Source organism: Anas platyrhynchos, chromosome 6 (assembly GCF_047663525.1).
Source record: "Anas platyrhynchos isolate ZD024472 breed Pekin duck chromosome 6, IASCAAS_PekinDuck_T2T, whole genome shotgun sequence".
In the NCBI taxonomy this organism is placed as follows: domain Eukaryota; kingdom Metazoa; phylum Chordata; class Aves; order Anseriformes; family Anatidae; genus Anas; species Anas platyrhynchos.
In genome coordinates this window covers 5,227,064-5,243,119 of record NC_092592.1, presented here as the reverse complement: position 1 = coordinate 5,243,119, position 16,056 = coordinate 5,227,064, and the positions used below count along the sequence as shown (strand labels likewise).

The following is a 16,056-nucleotide window of genomic DNA, read 5'->3' as shown; positions in this document are numbered from 1 at the left end:
AACCAAACAGTCTGACTGGTGTTTACATAAGGAGCCACTTGCTTCCTCACTCTTTTACTTCCTATGGGAGAGTACTAACTCCTGATACTTCGGGTTTTTGGATTGGGGAAAAGTGCTACTCAGTAACTGCCTTACTGCCTCGCATGCTGAATTTTGTTGAATCTCTTCTAGAAACAGAAAAAATGCTAAAGGAAAGGTTTTAACTTCCACATCCAAAGAAGCTAATCAGCATTCACATCCATTGCTTACTACTTGACTGCCAAGGTGTTTACTGATACCACACAGTGTCTTGATGAATAAAGTCAGGGTGTGTGGGGCTATTTGTGCAGCGCTCATTAGGACACAAAATTGATGTTATGTTTATAAAGTGTACCAGCATGTGTTCAAAAGCATTAACGTGTGCCGGCGTGCCTTCATAAAAGCAGCTGTGCAGTAACCGTGATGCCTCTGCAGATGCGTACAGCCCAGGGCAGGGTCGCGGGGCAGTGGAATATGCTGTGCTTCAGTGACTACATCAGGTTCCTCTCCAGAAGCTCTTCTACCAGACCATTTTCTTCTTTTATGCTTCCACTGTCTCTGAAGTTGGAAGTCAAACTAGGTAGGTGGTTGCTCAGCACCCTTTTTTCTAGAGAACTTGTACAATATTTAAAAGAAAAAAATAATTTACATGAAAGTGTCTTCATAACAAATGGAGAAGACAAGGAATGGATGAATGGCCAACAGAATTTCTAAATGTAATTTAAAATTCAGGTTATGGATTTTCAATAACATATCCAGAAAAGGAAAAATGATGGATCTGTATCATCAGCCAGGAATCACCAAAGTGTATTAAATACTGTTTTTCTCTCTTTTTTGCCTGGTTGCTTGTGTCTTCCGCTGTTATTGTTTGAACTTGTTTTGCAGCTGGTTTTCTCCCCAGAGGAGAGTTCTCATAATGCTGCTGTCCCTGTATGGCACTTCTGTGACACCCCAATAGTCACGTTACAAAATATTATTTTAGGAAATAGACTTCCTAAATGTAACAGCCCATTAATATCGCTATTTCACTGTTAAACCAAACAAAAGAGAAGGAGAAAGTAGGACTATTACTTCTCTTTCTTTGGGATTTATAAAGATAGGTTTTCTTTTTTCTTTCCTTTCTGAATTCTTTTTTTTTTCCACTTAAGAAAAAAATGGAAATTGTAACTTTACCATATCATTTTATTTTTTTCTTGATTTGTGTAGGATGAATACCTAATGTTTCCTGCCTTCTGGAGCTTTCTTTTTGTCTTTGAGTTCCTTGGAGTCCTCAAGGAATTAGTCTTTTGTATATCTGTCCTATTTAAAAAAAATGCTATGCTAATTAGTGGAAGCACTGAAGAGACTGGCATTTGCTTCGTGCCCTCTCTCAGGAGGGGCTCACTTGTGTAAGGAATGGAAGACGATTTTTCCTAACTTTGATTGCCTCTTCATTCAGGAAGGAGCATTGCCCAGAGCACCTTTAATTCGGAAGCAGTCTACAAAGCGTTGCAGCACTCTGTACAGTCACACATGGGCCTCAGCCCTTCCTTTGTACAAGTTTTGGTGATGACTGAAAGAATTTGGTATTGAAGCATTACTCGGCATCTATTTGCTCTGGTTCTCTTGCTAGGATTATGACATATATTCCTTCCAAGTGGAGCTGACAAATGGTGAAGAGATTTTTTTGTGCTGTTGGTTTTAAGTTGTACGATTGAGTATCATGTAAATGATCTCACTTCAAAGAAATAAAAATGCTTAAGGAGGAAAAAGATATTCACTGTGTGTCTTGCACAAAGTCTCCTCAGACTGGTTGACCTCTGCCAGGTTTTTCATTTGCTCAGAATTTAATTCTTTAATTTTAATTCTTCTCCTTGGGTTCTGTTGGCCTAAGGAGTTGTATGGCTGAAGTCATCATTCTCAGGAGGCTGCTTCAGGTTGTTCTTAGGCTACCTAATGGCAATGTTAAAGATTAAGGAGAAATGCTCCAAATGTAGTGCCTGTCTTGTCTGGGCAATCTAAGCCTCTGGGAGCCTGGAGGGCCATCTCATCAGGCCCTGCAGAACTCATCTCACAAGAGCAATCAATCTGATGGACAACTCTTTGTCGATGTCACTGGGAATCTCACTTGTTTCAGTTCTGCAAGATGGTGCAGCTCAGATTTTTCCAATGAGAGACACAAGTGGAAAAGCCTTTCTACTTCCACCCAGAAATAAGGCAAATTCTGGAAACATATCAACCGAACAACTCTCTTCTGTGGACATTTTGGTGCAGATGGTTCTTCACAAGAGGAACACTGGAAAACCAAGATGTGTCATTTAACTAGCCTTATTGCTACAGCTTTTTGGAGACAAGCCCGCACTAGGAAATCAGGAAGCCTAAACATTTCTAATAGTCTTGACCTCGCTGTCTGTTTACTTATGAGTGTGATAACCCTGTGCTGTGTTCCTTTCTAAGATGGGAAGACTGGAAGGTTTTTGATAAGCTAGTAAAAAAAAAAAAAATCAGTCTGCATTCAGTCTGCGTTGCCTCTAAACTAAACCATGGGCATGCTTGTCTTATATCATTGTGGCTCATATGTTTAGCTGTCTGGTCCCTGGTGTCCTTATGGCCTGTGGGTTTATCAGGCAGGATATTGGGATACTTCCATTACCAAGTCAAATACTGACCCATGTTTTAATGCTTTCCATGCTAGGTGATGGCAAAGACAGATTAGAATAATTATAATAGTTGGACATAAATTTTAAGGAGATATATTCTTGAAAAATGTTTTATAAGTAGACATCTTCCACTGTTGTTTTATCGTGTGATTTTGGTGTGGTCTTAGTAAATTGGAAAACTGTTTCCTTTAGAATGAGCTGTAAGCTCCAGTGAGTGGAAAGGAGAAACAGAAATGTGACATTAACGTCAGCATAGGCCTTCAAACTTTCAGGGATTTCTCCAGAGACTTTCAAGCAGAACAAACTCAAACCCAGGCTTTCTTTATTAATACTGCATTGGAGCAGTTTTTGTCTTATATTTTTATCTGTAACCATTTTTTTCCCTAAAATATACTTCTTTATGATCTTCATCATTTGCAGGCTTGTATTTCTTTACTAGTATTCATTTCATGTCATTTGTTTTTGTTTTGTGTCTTTAATCAGGTGCCATTCCTGTAGGTATTGGGTATTACATTTGCAAAATTCATTTGTGTTTGAATTGTGTGGTTTGTTTATTTAAGTATTTCTTTACCCCAGTCCTCCTTCATTTTTCACCCCGTCCAAGTTTCTGTGAGACTTGGACTATCACTTCTTTCCTGAAGCCTGCAAAGAGCTCTTTGTAGACCCTGGGATAAGTTCATCTAGGGTATAAACCCATCTAACTCAGAGGAGTTGTACCATGGTTATGTTTTGATTGCTTTGTGCTCATTGCATAGTTATGTATCTCCATACAACACTTCAGTATTACAGAAAGTACTTCTTTTTCCTTTAAGAGGTACCTGCTAATAGGTGTGAAGTATGCAAACCCTACCAGGTTTGAACTGCATGCTTGAAATGGTCCTTTCAGGTTGCGTGTTTGCTCTGTCTGGATTCTGATAGTTTTGTGCTTAAAACTATATGCTAAAAAATGTACCAGAGACAAACCAGTCTGCATCACCCTGTAATATAGTCAGGGATCGATGCTTAAGTCCAGACCTAACTAAAATAATAGTTTAAAAACCTAAAGCATTGGTGACATGGATGGATTGTTTCCCGCAATTACATTCTCTCACAATATCTGCCTGGTGGAATGTACACAGTTCAGTTGAGCAGATTTTCTTATAGCATAAGAGTTGATAAAAGTGTAAAAGCATACCAATGCAAAGATTAAGGAAATAAATTGCTTTGTAGGTCCAACATGCATGGAAGTAGTAAAAATAGGCGTTGATTGCAGCAACGTTGATTTAACTTACACATGAGGGTAAATTTTTTTATACAAGAATAGCTAAGGAATAGGATAGATGACTTTCAGAGCGTATGGGATCTCCATCATTGGTTTTTCTCAAGAAAGAATTAGGGAAAAAATACTGTTAAATGACATGACAAGCAAGAGCTGTAACAACCAACCAGGGCTTTCGTAAATTAAATTTTTGACTGACTTCGTAATGTCTGCAAAGTGAACAATTACTGGCAATTACCTTCCATAATTTCTTATGGAAAAAAGAGATTACCATTTGCATTGCTAGTTGTAAAATGAATTTTAATTTTACTGAAAGCTGGCATAGTTACAGCAAAGCTCTGGGCAATAGGACACCAATGATTTGGAACACTCTGATATTTCTTTCATGGAGCATTCAGCAACTGAAATGGTTTCACATTTAAATAGTATAATCTTAGCCTTCCACAAATGTGTGCTTTGGAGTATTTTGGATTGCTAAAATAAATCTATTTCTCCTTCCGTTGTCCTCATCTGTCCTCATAGTTATTTATTATGACACCTAGTGCATGTTAGAGTTAGCTCAAGTGTTTTTGCCTGCTACATTGTAGGGATTGGTGAACTTTTAGGTGGTCTGTTGTTTTTCCTGTTTATTTGTGTAGGAATGACAATAATAACTGGGCAGGAGTAAACCTTCTAAAAGCATCCAGGATGCAGGTTGAGAAAATATTCAAAGAGGAATATAATGCTACTTTTTTTGGACAATTTGTTGAATTTTACAGTTTTGAACTTTGTGTCTTACTCTATATGGGGCATGTTCTGTAGAACTATCTTGGAGAGCAGCTGGTAAAACTACTTTTCAAGCCATGCTTTGTGCATCCACTGGATTTTCTGTTACATTTTTTTCTTGGTATCAGCCCTCTAATGCCTCATCTCCACGTTATATGGGGGGCAGTTAGAGATAATTTTTACGGGACTTGTATTGCCTTTTGTGCTTTGCCCAAATAAAATCGCATTCCTTTTTTCTAATTCCACCCCATGTAACAGAAATAAACTAAATACCGAGAGTAACATATGAAGTTGGATTAATTAATATACAAGGGCATAAAAATGTTTGTCGGAATACAGAAGACAATAAAAGATAACTTTTTTTTTTTTTCAAATTTGACCATAACATGGAAAGTCCATTGCAGTCTAATCATACCAATAACTCAATAGCATCTTCAAAGAGATAGGGGAAGATACTTAACACAATTTAGACTTCTGTCACTTCAACAAAACAGACATCCCAGAAAAGTGCTTTAATTTGTAGGGCTTTTCAGAACCACCAGCGCATACAGCGTTTAAAACCCCGTTTGCTTACCCTGTGCTGGCATCCAGCAACCTGCAGGGCAAGGACTAAGGATAGCAAATCCACTTGCACCGTTGTAGCCAGCTAGCAAGTTCAGGACACACTGGACAGAAGTGGCTGGAGGTTCTGGACTTCAGTAAGCTGCTCCTTCCCTGGCAATAGTAACTTCTGATTCTATCCATGGGCAGAACATTCTTCCCCCTTTCTGTTAGCTGAGGTCCAATTTGCTCCAAAATGAATTTCACTCTCCCTGCTTGGCCAGCCGTGTGCAGAGCCCTCCATGCACAATGCCTGTTCCCAGCGAGCTACCTAGGGAAGTCTTGAGTAACAAAATACAATGCCTTCCTTTTTTTTTTTTTTCTTGTTACTATAAATGTTACTTCCTATTGAAAATTATCCTGTGATTGCTTTACTGTGGTTTTGATCTGATTGACTGAGAAATACATAATTTTGCATCAGTATATTGCATCAGACAAAGGAAATATATGAATGGTATCAGTTTAGCAATATGCTTCATCATGTGTGATTATCTTCTTTCATTGCACCACTACGCAGCAATAAAGCTATTGCTACATTAATCAAGTTAGGTTTTGTTTTATTTTTAATATACTTGAAAACAAATACTTGAATCTGGTGTCTCGCTGCTGGCTTAAAATCTTTTTAAAGAAAAAATCATCTCAAACTAGCAGATAGAGATATTTGTTTACTATTTGGTTTATTTACTCTATATGTTAAAGAATATTTTTAACACATCATTAAGAGAGTCAGATTTTCAGATCACTGTGTTTGTTTTTTCTCTTTTTTACACTTTCATGGAGTAGGAGTATTCTACTTTCTGCTTTTTTAGGTTTTAATTAGAAGCATTCAGTAACTGGAAACGTAATGCTATGTATGAATTTATAATAGTTTTCTGTTTGTTTGTTTGCTTTAATTGAAGACCAAGGATCCCCAGCTCCATCTCTTCCTGAACGATTACAATACGTTTTTCACCGTGACTCAGAGTGGCATCACCCGCTACCTCACCCTGCTGCAGCCTGTTGACAGAGAAGCCCAGCAGATATACACCTTCTCGGTAAGCTAAATCCTCTTGAAGGCACATTAGGCATTATTAAGATGAAGCATTGAAAAATCATTAGTTTTAACATTATTTTAGATTATTAGAATGGCACAGAGGAAGACAAACAGAATGAAGGGTAAGTAGCAGCACTACCAGGTGATGATGGGGTGTTGATACTGGAGTAGTGTGCTCTTCCAAAACAGGTGTGTTTATTTTGCTAGCAACTTTTTAGATCCCCATACCAGCTTCGTCTCAACAGTCCCAGGCTTGTGTCCAGCCCTTTGCCACCTTCCCATGACACAGTCTGCATCGCCTCTTCATGCCTGGCCTTTGAGGACACCCTCACCTTTTCTTTGCCCCTGAGCTAAGGACATGATATCTGCATGTCCTTTCTGCTTCTATTTTCATAAAGCATAGGGAGTAGGCTAACACAAACCACAACCAGCTTAATGGATTTAGTATTCCCTTAGGCAGTTAGCAGTCAGTGAGTAAACATCCTAGCCCTAAAGCAACTCACAAATGTCCATGCTGGGAAAAGCTATTCTTCTGCAGGAGTTCCCAAACAGTGCCTCCCTGTTTTCAGTCCTTTCGGCACTTGAAGTGAGATCTTCTCCTGTGGAGTAAGAAAGTCTCCAGCTCTTTGTTTCACCTTAAAAAGCTGTCTTGGGGCTTAGCATGCGTGGACAGCAGATCCTGTGTGTGTGGTGGTGCCTAGGTGAGACTTGCACCATTAGGTTTGTGAGCTGCGGCCAAGTCCTGCTCCTTGAGTATGTTCAGCGCAGCTGGGGACAGACTCTGCTTCTAGCCATGGGCTGCAGCTCATATCCTAGCCCGGGACTGGCCCCAACCCTGTGAAGCCCCAGTTAATCCCTCATGTTTCTCCTGCTATTCTGACATTGGGTGTTTTCAAGGTGCTTTTTCATTTTGCTTTTATTCTGTCTTGCACACTGCTGGCTCAAGCTTAGTTGAATCCTCCTGTAATTTACTTGTAGGTATATTAAAAAAAAAAAAAAGCAAAACTAAATACTGACTTTAACTTGTCATACTGTATACTTATAGTTAAAATTGTCTTAAAAATACACCAATAAAATATGTTCCTAGTTTCTTTGTTTGTTTTTTCCTGAAGATGACAGCTTCTGATGGTGTACAGGAGAGTGCCCCAGTGACAGTCAATATCCTGGTGATTGATGCAAATGATAATTCCCCAACCTTCTCCAATATATCATACAATGTCAAGATTTATACAGATATGAGGCCTGGGGAAGGCGTTATAAAGGTAATTTTTTACATTTTTGTATTAGCTTTGTTAAACCACTTTGTTAATAGTGTGTAGTCTTGTTAATACACGATGAAAATGCACTGAAAACAGCTAGAAATAAAGGTTGTGCATCTTTATCCACCTTGCTAATTAAATAGTTATTAAAAATTGCTAGTACTGAACTGTAGCTCTATCTTAAATGTATACCTGCATTTCAGCTATTTCATCAGAAGTTTTGCAAAAGTTTTTAATCTGAAAAACCTCAAAAGATAAAAAATAATAATAATTCTCATGTGCCTTTTTGGTTCTCATCAGACTTGATATGTCAGAGTGATGGCCATTTTCTTGAACTTCCTAACTCATAGGAAAAATTAAAAACGTTAGAGGGCTGTTGAAATAAAACGTATTGGGAGAGCAGTCCAGTACATACACAGAAATGTTTTATCGTATCATAAAACCTTTTAGTTTCTACAGAAATTTAATTTTATTTGTAGAACAATTTGGGTAGCGCATAACGTGTTGAATGCCAGTCCACTTAAGGAGAAGAGAGAGAGGGGAGCCATTTTAAGCAATGTTTGCAAATGCTGATTTATGTTTGGTTGCAGACAGAAGGTGAAACATGGTTGCAATGAACTTATTTGAAAAAAATACTTTTTTTGGTGGTAAATGTTCTAAGATCTTAACCATGCTCGAGTGTTTCCAGCCTAGTGGCTGAGAAAACAAGATGATGTTAGTGAGTTCAGCATTCAAGAAAAGGAAAAGGCAACAGGAATATTTGAAGAGAATTCATCAGCCGATTTAATACTATTTTCATAAATAGGCAACTTAGCATTTGAAGGCAGCAATAATTTAGTGGAATGTGGAGAGAGTTCAGTGTCTGTTTTGGCATATTCCCTGCTTCAACTGCATTGGCTTTATGCATTTGTTACCTTTGGATCTTTGTTAGTGTTATTCTTGCTTTTTCATCAGTCTGGGCTACAGGTGCTTAAAGGATCAATGAGAGCCACGAGAACATTTTCAACAAGATTTGGCAGGAAAACAAAAGTTTTGAACCAACTTAACTTCCTTCAAGTTTTGCAGGAACTGGTGGCTATGTGGAGAAAAATAATTATTGTTCAATATAGCAAAAGGCAGTTAACACTTGGGAGCTACATGTAGGGTTTGACATCAGGAGCTCCCTTTGCAACATTTAACTCCATCTATTAAAATATTAATTTTGTGACTACTAGGTATTCATTTGCTGTTTAAGGTACAGGGATCTGAAATTTTATTTTATTTTTTCCCCTAAAGAATAAGTGCTCCAAAAATAAGTCCTTGGGGTGGTTTTATAGCCTTTGTTGCGTAGGGCATTAGGTTAAGTAGTGTACTGTGGATTTAAGTTGTCAGAGTGTCTAAATGGTTCTTCTTGGTGGAGGTTCATGTACCAGGAAACACGATGCAGAAGTTGTTGCTAAATGAGATTTCAGCACATGTGAACAGGGAATGGTTTCTGTGGCCAAGGTTGGCCTGAAGGATGCTCTGACCTACCCAGGCTCTCTTGTGATGCTCGAGGTGAAGTAGAACATCTACTGTGCTTTACTAAAACCACCGTAATGCTAAAGTGCATGCACATTTAAAGGGGAATGTGCTGTTCTTAGGGCTTATGCTCTTTGCTAGAGCAGCTGTAAATATTTGCAGCCCCTGTAGATGTGCAAAAAGCAGGAGGACTGCAAATACAAATTCCTTAGTAAATTGTTCCTTCTGGGAGAAAGCAAGAAGAATGTTCTGCAACGCCATCTGCGTTAGGTTGTGCCACCAAAAATAGCTTAGAGGAGTAACAAATTTCTTCTGTGAGCAGGTTCAGCCTCAGCAGCTGTTAAGTGCCTGCTCCTCCACCACCCCTTGCAGCAGTTACCTTTGCCTTCCCACACTGACGCTGTGTAACTGCTTGCATCAATCAGACCAATGAAATTAAGCAGATTGGAAGCATTGCAAGGACAAAAAAGCATAAGGGCAGTAATGGTGAGAAGAAAAGTTTATCTGTAAATACTGGACAAAGTGTTTGAACTTTGCTAGTGCATGAAATAGATGTGGAACAGGTCCTTTCTAGAACGGCATCTTGAAGCTGGAAATGAGTGTGCTGGGCAAGTCAGGCTTTAAGCTTGCCTTTGCTAAAAGACAATTAGTTTTTCTTTTCTCCATACTTCTGTTAGCAACCCTAACATGTGGTTACTTCCAGATGATCAGGGTTTATAATATGGTCTAAGCTGGAGGGTAGATAATTCTGGCTGTTTTGGGAGGGAGGTTGCTTTTCAAATAATCTTCCATTGCCAGATGGTCTGAATTTGTAAAATAATGGACATAAAAGGTGTCAGTTCTGAATACTTTCATAATGCCAGCAATCGTGATTTCATTCTGCTGGGGCATTTGGGAAGTTGAATGCCTTGTTGTTGTGCCCAGGCATTAGGCACAGAGTCTTTCATTCAAGGAAATAGAAGTATATCATAATCTCATAAGCACATTTACACATAAGCACTGGCTTGCACTTAGCTTTCTACTCAGACTGTATTTTCAGGATGATCAAGAAAGTATTTCTTTTATGAAGCATGTCATCTTTCAACAAATATTGTTAATTTATACTACAGCAGTGTAATTGCTCTCATGTAGTTGCCACTTTGATTTTGTTATACTAAGTGTAATATGAAATTAAAATTTATTTTTGTTTGCTGAGTGGAGTTGCATGGAAAAGTACAAAAAAAAAAACCAACAAGTTTGGTACTTTCATGTTGTCCCATTTTGTGGGAAATGATTTTGATTTTACTCCTGGAAAAAGAGGGAAAAAAATAGATTCTGTATTTCCTGTCTAGTACACCTTTTTTTTTTTTTTTGTCATTTAAAAAACAAATAAACAAAAAGTTCCTTAGGCTCTGCTTGAAAGTAACCACAAGTAACAGAGGAAAGAATTTATAATGAGTGAAATTCAGTGTTTTAGTTGTTGTTGTTGGTTTTTTAAACAATTTTAATGGGTGGTCAGAGCAAGGAATTTTCTTTCTTTCCCGTATTGCCTTTAGTGGAAGCGAGGAAAAGAACAGAATCAGAGACATTCTGTGTTGCTGTGTTGCACTGGTTTTATCTGGGAGCATGGTAGTTTGGGTGGGTAATTTGCCTTTTGTGTTCCAGTTACAAGGCTTAGGTGCAGGTTTTGTGTTTGTCAAAAGTTGGAGTGTGTCCCAGCAGAGGATCTTGTCCCCTTAGTGGGACCTCTGTCCATTTCCTGAAGTTAGTTATGGAGCAGAGCATGAAATCTGTGCTCCTTGACTGTTGGCATGTTGACAAGAGAGTCTGGGAAGTTTTAATGTCAGTTCTCTGCTCTGAATACTTGCAAAACTGTTCAAGTCCTTGGTTGAGGAGAATGTCTTCTCAGTTACGTTCCTGTATATTCTGTCTGTTTCAGCTTGAGAATTTCTTACCTGATTTTTTTCCCTCTGCTTTTGTAGGTACTTTATTGTGCTCCCTGTTGTGAGAAGCACAATAGCTGTTTGAGAAATCTGTCATTTAAAACAGTTAAATGTGTGGTAAATAATTGTTATCACTAGAAAGATTGGTTAATATTAAACCTATTGAAATACTTAATTCTAGCTTTGTATACTGTTACAGTTTTTCTATCCTGTTTTCCATTTTTGTGTTAGAGCTTTGTGCTCCTGGTGATTCAGACATTTAAGCCAGTTACTTATTGATAAGTGGCGTATGCAGCCATAATGCAATAACATAAGTCATTTCAATTCACTCTGTTTGGGTTTTTCTTTAGGCATGTCTTGTTTCTGTATACAGCATAAACTATGCAGGGCAGAGTGAATATTAAGCAAGAAAATGAGAACTGAGAAGGGACAGAAGACGGCAAAAAGAATAAGCTACCTAGATCTTTGCGTAAATTTGCCTGAGGGTACAAGACTTCCTTGGCCTATGAAAACTACACTGGAAATTTTTGTACGTACAACAGAAAAAAATCCTGAACTGCCCTTGAGAAGTATATGCTGGTTTTCCCTTAAATTTAAATTTATGGAACCAAAATAACCAATTTTAATTTTTCTGTATCTTAATTTCTATCTGTTTTTATGTTGCAAAGGTACGTTCCACATTCACAGGGCTTTCAGGGGTACTCTCACAAGAACACTTAAATAACTCTGACTGGAAATGGACAATACTCTCTACAATAGATTAGTACATTACCAGTTCACCTTGTGCGAGTCAAAACAATTCTAATACCACCTATGTACAGTAATTTAGAGGAAGCGCCCCAGGTGTTGGTTAAACAGGGCATTTAACTTCACACATCTCAGCATAAATGTCCATTGTGCTGAAGGTCAAAAGTGAAAGCAAAGAGATAAAACATGGCAAGGCTGCAGGCAGTAAATTTTCTGTCACTTATCTTTTGCTCACAGTAGAATTAGTCTTGAACAGTAACAATTGTTGCAGCTATACATGGGGACAAATTTTATTTAGAGCTATTAAATAAATAGCTCATCTGGGACTGTTTTGCTCTTGCCTTAAATGTGACTTCGCAGTACTAGATCATTTTCTCTCTTTTAAATAGTTGCTTTTCATTCCATGCACGTATGCAAATGTGACTCAAGCCATCCTTGCATACAGACACATACTAAATTATGTATTAGAGCTGTGTTTGGGTATTTGCAGCTTGGCAGATGCTCATAGTTTTCAGCTCTTAAACATGCATCTTGCTGTTAACCCTCAGAACAATTTAGAGATCTTTATACAAGTTGTCTCTGATTCACAATTAAGGTTTTATTTATGTAGTTATTTGCAACCTTTTGCCTTCAGTCCATCAGCATATTAATTCTGAGCTACAAAGTAAACGTTATTTACAGAAAGAGAAAATAAAACTGGTTTATGTTTGCATTTCTTGGTAAATACACAGATAAACTGGAGTAGAAGTGTAATGATAGAATCACAGACTGTCCCGAGTTGTCAGGGACCCACAAGGATCCAGTCTGGGTCCTGGTGCCACACGGAACCACCCAAAACCCAACCCCCATGTCTGAGAGCATTGTCCAAGTGCTTCTTGAGCTCTGACAGGCCTGAGGCACCCCGGGCACGGTCGGCCCTGTGGGCTGCCGGTGCACTGGTGGATTGTGTCCAAGTAATGCATAGAGATTTAATGAAATTTCTGAAGAAACAATATTGAAAAAGAACTTTGACCTTCTCCGCGTTAGTGTTATATTTTGTTTGCCCAAGTTGACATATATCTGCACATCCCATTTGCCCCCAACATACAGCAGCTCATTACTGCTTTTCCTAGTTAAACTGATGGCCGAGTTGTATCCCAAGCCCAAGAAAAATGAGGACTGTAAGTAGCTACTGTCTAAGTTCTGGTAGCCCAGCGTTTTTCACTGCCGTGCTCCTCCAGATTGCATCTGTTGTTTTTCTTTGCCACCTTTTTACATCATATACATGTACAAATGTGACTCTGGAGCCTTGCACTTGCTTGACTGGAACAGTTACTTCAAGGACAGCTGTTGGGAGTCAAAGTGGCGTGATGCAGTTTCTGCAGGATTCACTTGAGGTCAGCACGGGTCAGATTAACCTTGTTGAACATTTAATTCATGAAAAACGTAGAGTTGCTGGAAAGGTTGGTAGTCACTCTGTTCAGGGCAGGTTCACTGGAAGTGTTGCTGCAGAAGGTCAGCAGTTGAAGTCCATTTTCCTCCATGTGTGAAGTAAGTCTGAACAGAGTTCATGCGGTAACCAGGAATATGTCTTTACAAGCTTTAGGGCTGATAATAGCAGTCGCTATGTATCTGCTTTTCCATCCAAGTAAATCACTTCTTGCTGCAGGAGAATATGCACCCATTTTGCAAAACTTTCAGTGCGTTACATGTTAATGTAATGACACTGATACTGCTGGATGCAAAAAGTTTCTTAGGAAAGTAAAATCACGTTTTGTACTTTTTTCGCATATATTTTAGATGGATTTCTAAAATCTTGTTAACTATGAAGCTGTATCGGTCTTGGACAGCTGGAGATGAATTTATAGAATTATATATTATGGCAGCTGTAAAACTTTAATTCTATTTTTATTAATGTTTTTGCCCCTAAAACGTTATTCAAAACACTTATCTTTTCAAGCACTCAGTATTTGTAAGTTTAATTAACCTTATTAATTTATGTATTTGTGTAGTCTATTAATTTCCTTTTTCATGTCGTCACAGTAGAAACTGGACACGTTCCAAATCCTGTGATTAAAGCTTAGGACCTGTATTTTGGATAAAGCTTTTATTTGTCTTTTTGTGCATGTTACTCTTGAAGTGGAGAAGGTTATTACAACACTTCTTAACTATGTCACTTAGTTTGAAAGCTACTTTTTGCAAGGTTAATGAATGCATGCAGATATGTATAGAAACTCTAGAATGAGTGATCAAGGAAAACAGTTGAACGAGGGGGTTTAAGTTCTAAACCACGAGGGCACAGAAAGTGTGTTTTATATGCTCAGCTTTGGTGTGCTGATTCAGTCTGACCATTTTAAGTCAGAGTTTTATATGTCAAGACATTGTATGGATGGAATGTATAGCATGTGACGAAAGTGCAGTCTTCATAGCATTTCTTCAGAATTTCAAAAGAAAATAGAAAACAAGATGTTCTGCAGAGATACCATGTGGATATTAATTCTGAGAGGAATCTCTTTCATGATTTTTGAAATATTTCAACTATTTATATTGTGTGCAATGTATTATGGCATGCCTCAATGAATTAAGATGTGATAGCTCTGGTGCAATGATGATAGTCGGATTGTTGGAAGGAAGCATCCTTGACAAAGAAATAAAATAAAAGCAGCTTAAAGTTAAATATTTCTGTTGGAATTTAGCTTTGGACCACTGTGCTGTATGTGAAAGAAGTACAACAGTGATTGCTTCAGCAGAAAAGGAACTTAACATAGTTTTCAGTCGATGAGTACTGTGTACAACCTGTTCCATGTTACAAATGGCTGGTCCTCCATATAGTAACTCAGTCCCCAACAGCAGTAACAGTTTGCACTGCTAATAAAGAAGATAAACCCTACTTTTGCTAATACACCTAAATCACTTGTTTTCAGCATACCTGCTCTGAGTTCTTCGCTATCTTGGGCAAAGGTATTTTGAAAGTTGTAGATAGTGCTCTGAAAGGCTGCAACCGGCTGAAGCTTGAGTGTGATGCTGTATTGATTAACAGATTACATTATATCCTAACGCAGCAGAGACCTGAATGGGTTTCTCTACCTGTCTGCGCTCCTGTCAGCTTTGAGAGTGCCATGAGGATGAGAAAACGGTGTCTGACAGACAAGACATTTAGCCTGCTGTGTTGGCTGCCCCTGGCTGAGTTAACGTCTGTTGATCCTGCCATTAGCTTCATGGTCATCGCTAAAGTTTCATGTCATTGTGTGTTACCCTGAAATCCTGGACCTGCGGTCCTTGTGCAAGTCTGCCCATTGGCATGAGCATTCATGTCAAGAAAGCCAAAGCAGACAGGCCAGCAGAGACCTTTCAAGAAGCTGCATACCTGGTTTTTTCATTTTCTCTTCAGGAGCCTCTCTTCAGGGAATCATTTCTGAGGCTGAGATTTCATACTGGTTTGTACGTCCCAGGAGGGCCCTGCTGCCATACCTTTTGCTGCCTCTCGCCATTTCCCACCAGGAGCCTGCTGGGCTGTCATTCCCTCTCATTTCCACTCGCTGCTGTTGGTAGCTGGGCCAGCTGGGTGCACGGGCAGCGCTGCCACCACCTGCTGTGGCATCCTTCAGGGTCCAAGCACTGGTCAGGTGGCGTTATGTCATCCCCTGCTCTTTCCAGGGTAACGAAGAGCCACCTGTGAAACCAGTGTGTCTGTCATCAAGCTGACACCTACGGGAAGCAGATGCTGACCGTAGAAAGTCCAGAGGTTCTGGCGTAGTTCATGTCAACTTTGGAGATTCAACCCTAAATTGCACAGAAAGCTGCTGCTGCCTTTTGTTTTCTGAAGACACTAATTAAGTTGCAATGTTAAGCTGTGTAATAAGACTCAACTGATGGGCAGTGTGTGCTGTGTGATTATGTCGTACACAGAATAAATTGTATTTACTCCTTAGAAAGGAAGATGAGAGGCAGTAAAAGGGATAAGCTTAGAGACGGGGCTGTCAACTGGTATGACTGAAGCGTGGATGCATATTGCTGACTACATTAGGGCAGAGGTCTAATTTGAAATCTGCTTGCTAGATATATTTGCTTTATGGTGTGGTAGTAAGAGTTGTTAGTACTTGACACTTGTTTAGAAGCAAACAAAGATGTTTGTGTGTTAGAAACAAACAGAGATGTTTTTTTTTCTGGCTGTGTGCGTGTGTAAATGTTTTTCACGTTGTATGCTATGGAAGTGGGATAAACCTGCTGCATTTTCCGAGGGCAGGATACAAACCTCCTCATTCCACTGGTAATAAATGCATGCTCATCTTTATAATTTGTGTCTAAAACATTGAGCCTTAGAATTTTCTCATCC

The 16,056-nt window shown here is 38.9% G+C and overlaps 1 protein-coding gene across 17 annotated transcripts in view; it reads left to right on the top strand.

Annotated features, from left to right (window-relative positions):
* PCDH15 (protocadherin related 15) overlaps positions 1 to 16,056 on the top strand; it is an 805,380-nt gene that overhangs the window by 619,579 nt on the left and 169,745 nt on the right. For all 17 annotated transcript variants that reach the window (XM_072040299.1, XM_072040297.1, XM_072040296.1 and 14 more), the window contains 2 exons: positions 6,180 to 6,314; positions 7,426 to 7,575. In XM_072040299.1, coding sequence (XP_071896400.1) covers positions 6,180 to 6,314; positions 7,426 to 7,575 — 285 coding nt within the window. The remainder of the gene's footprint in view (positions 1 to 6,179; positions 6,315 to 7,425; positions 7,576 to 16,056) is intronic.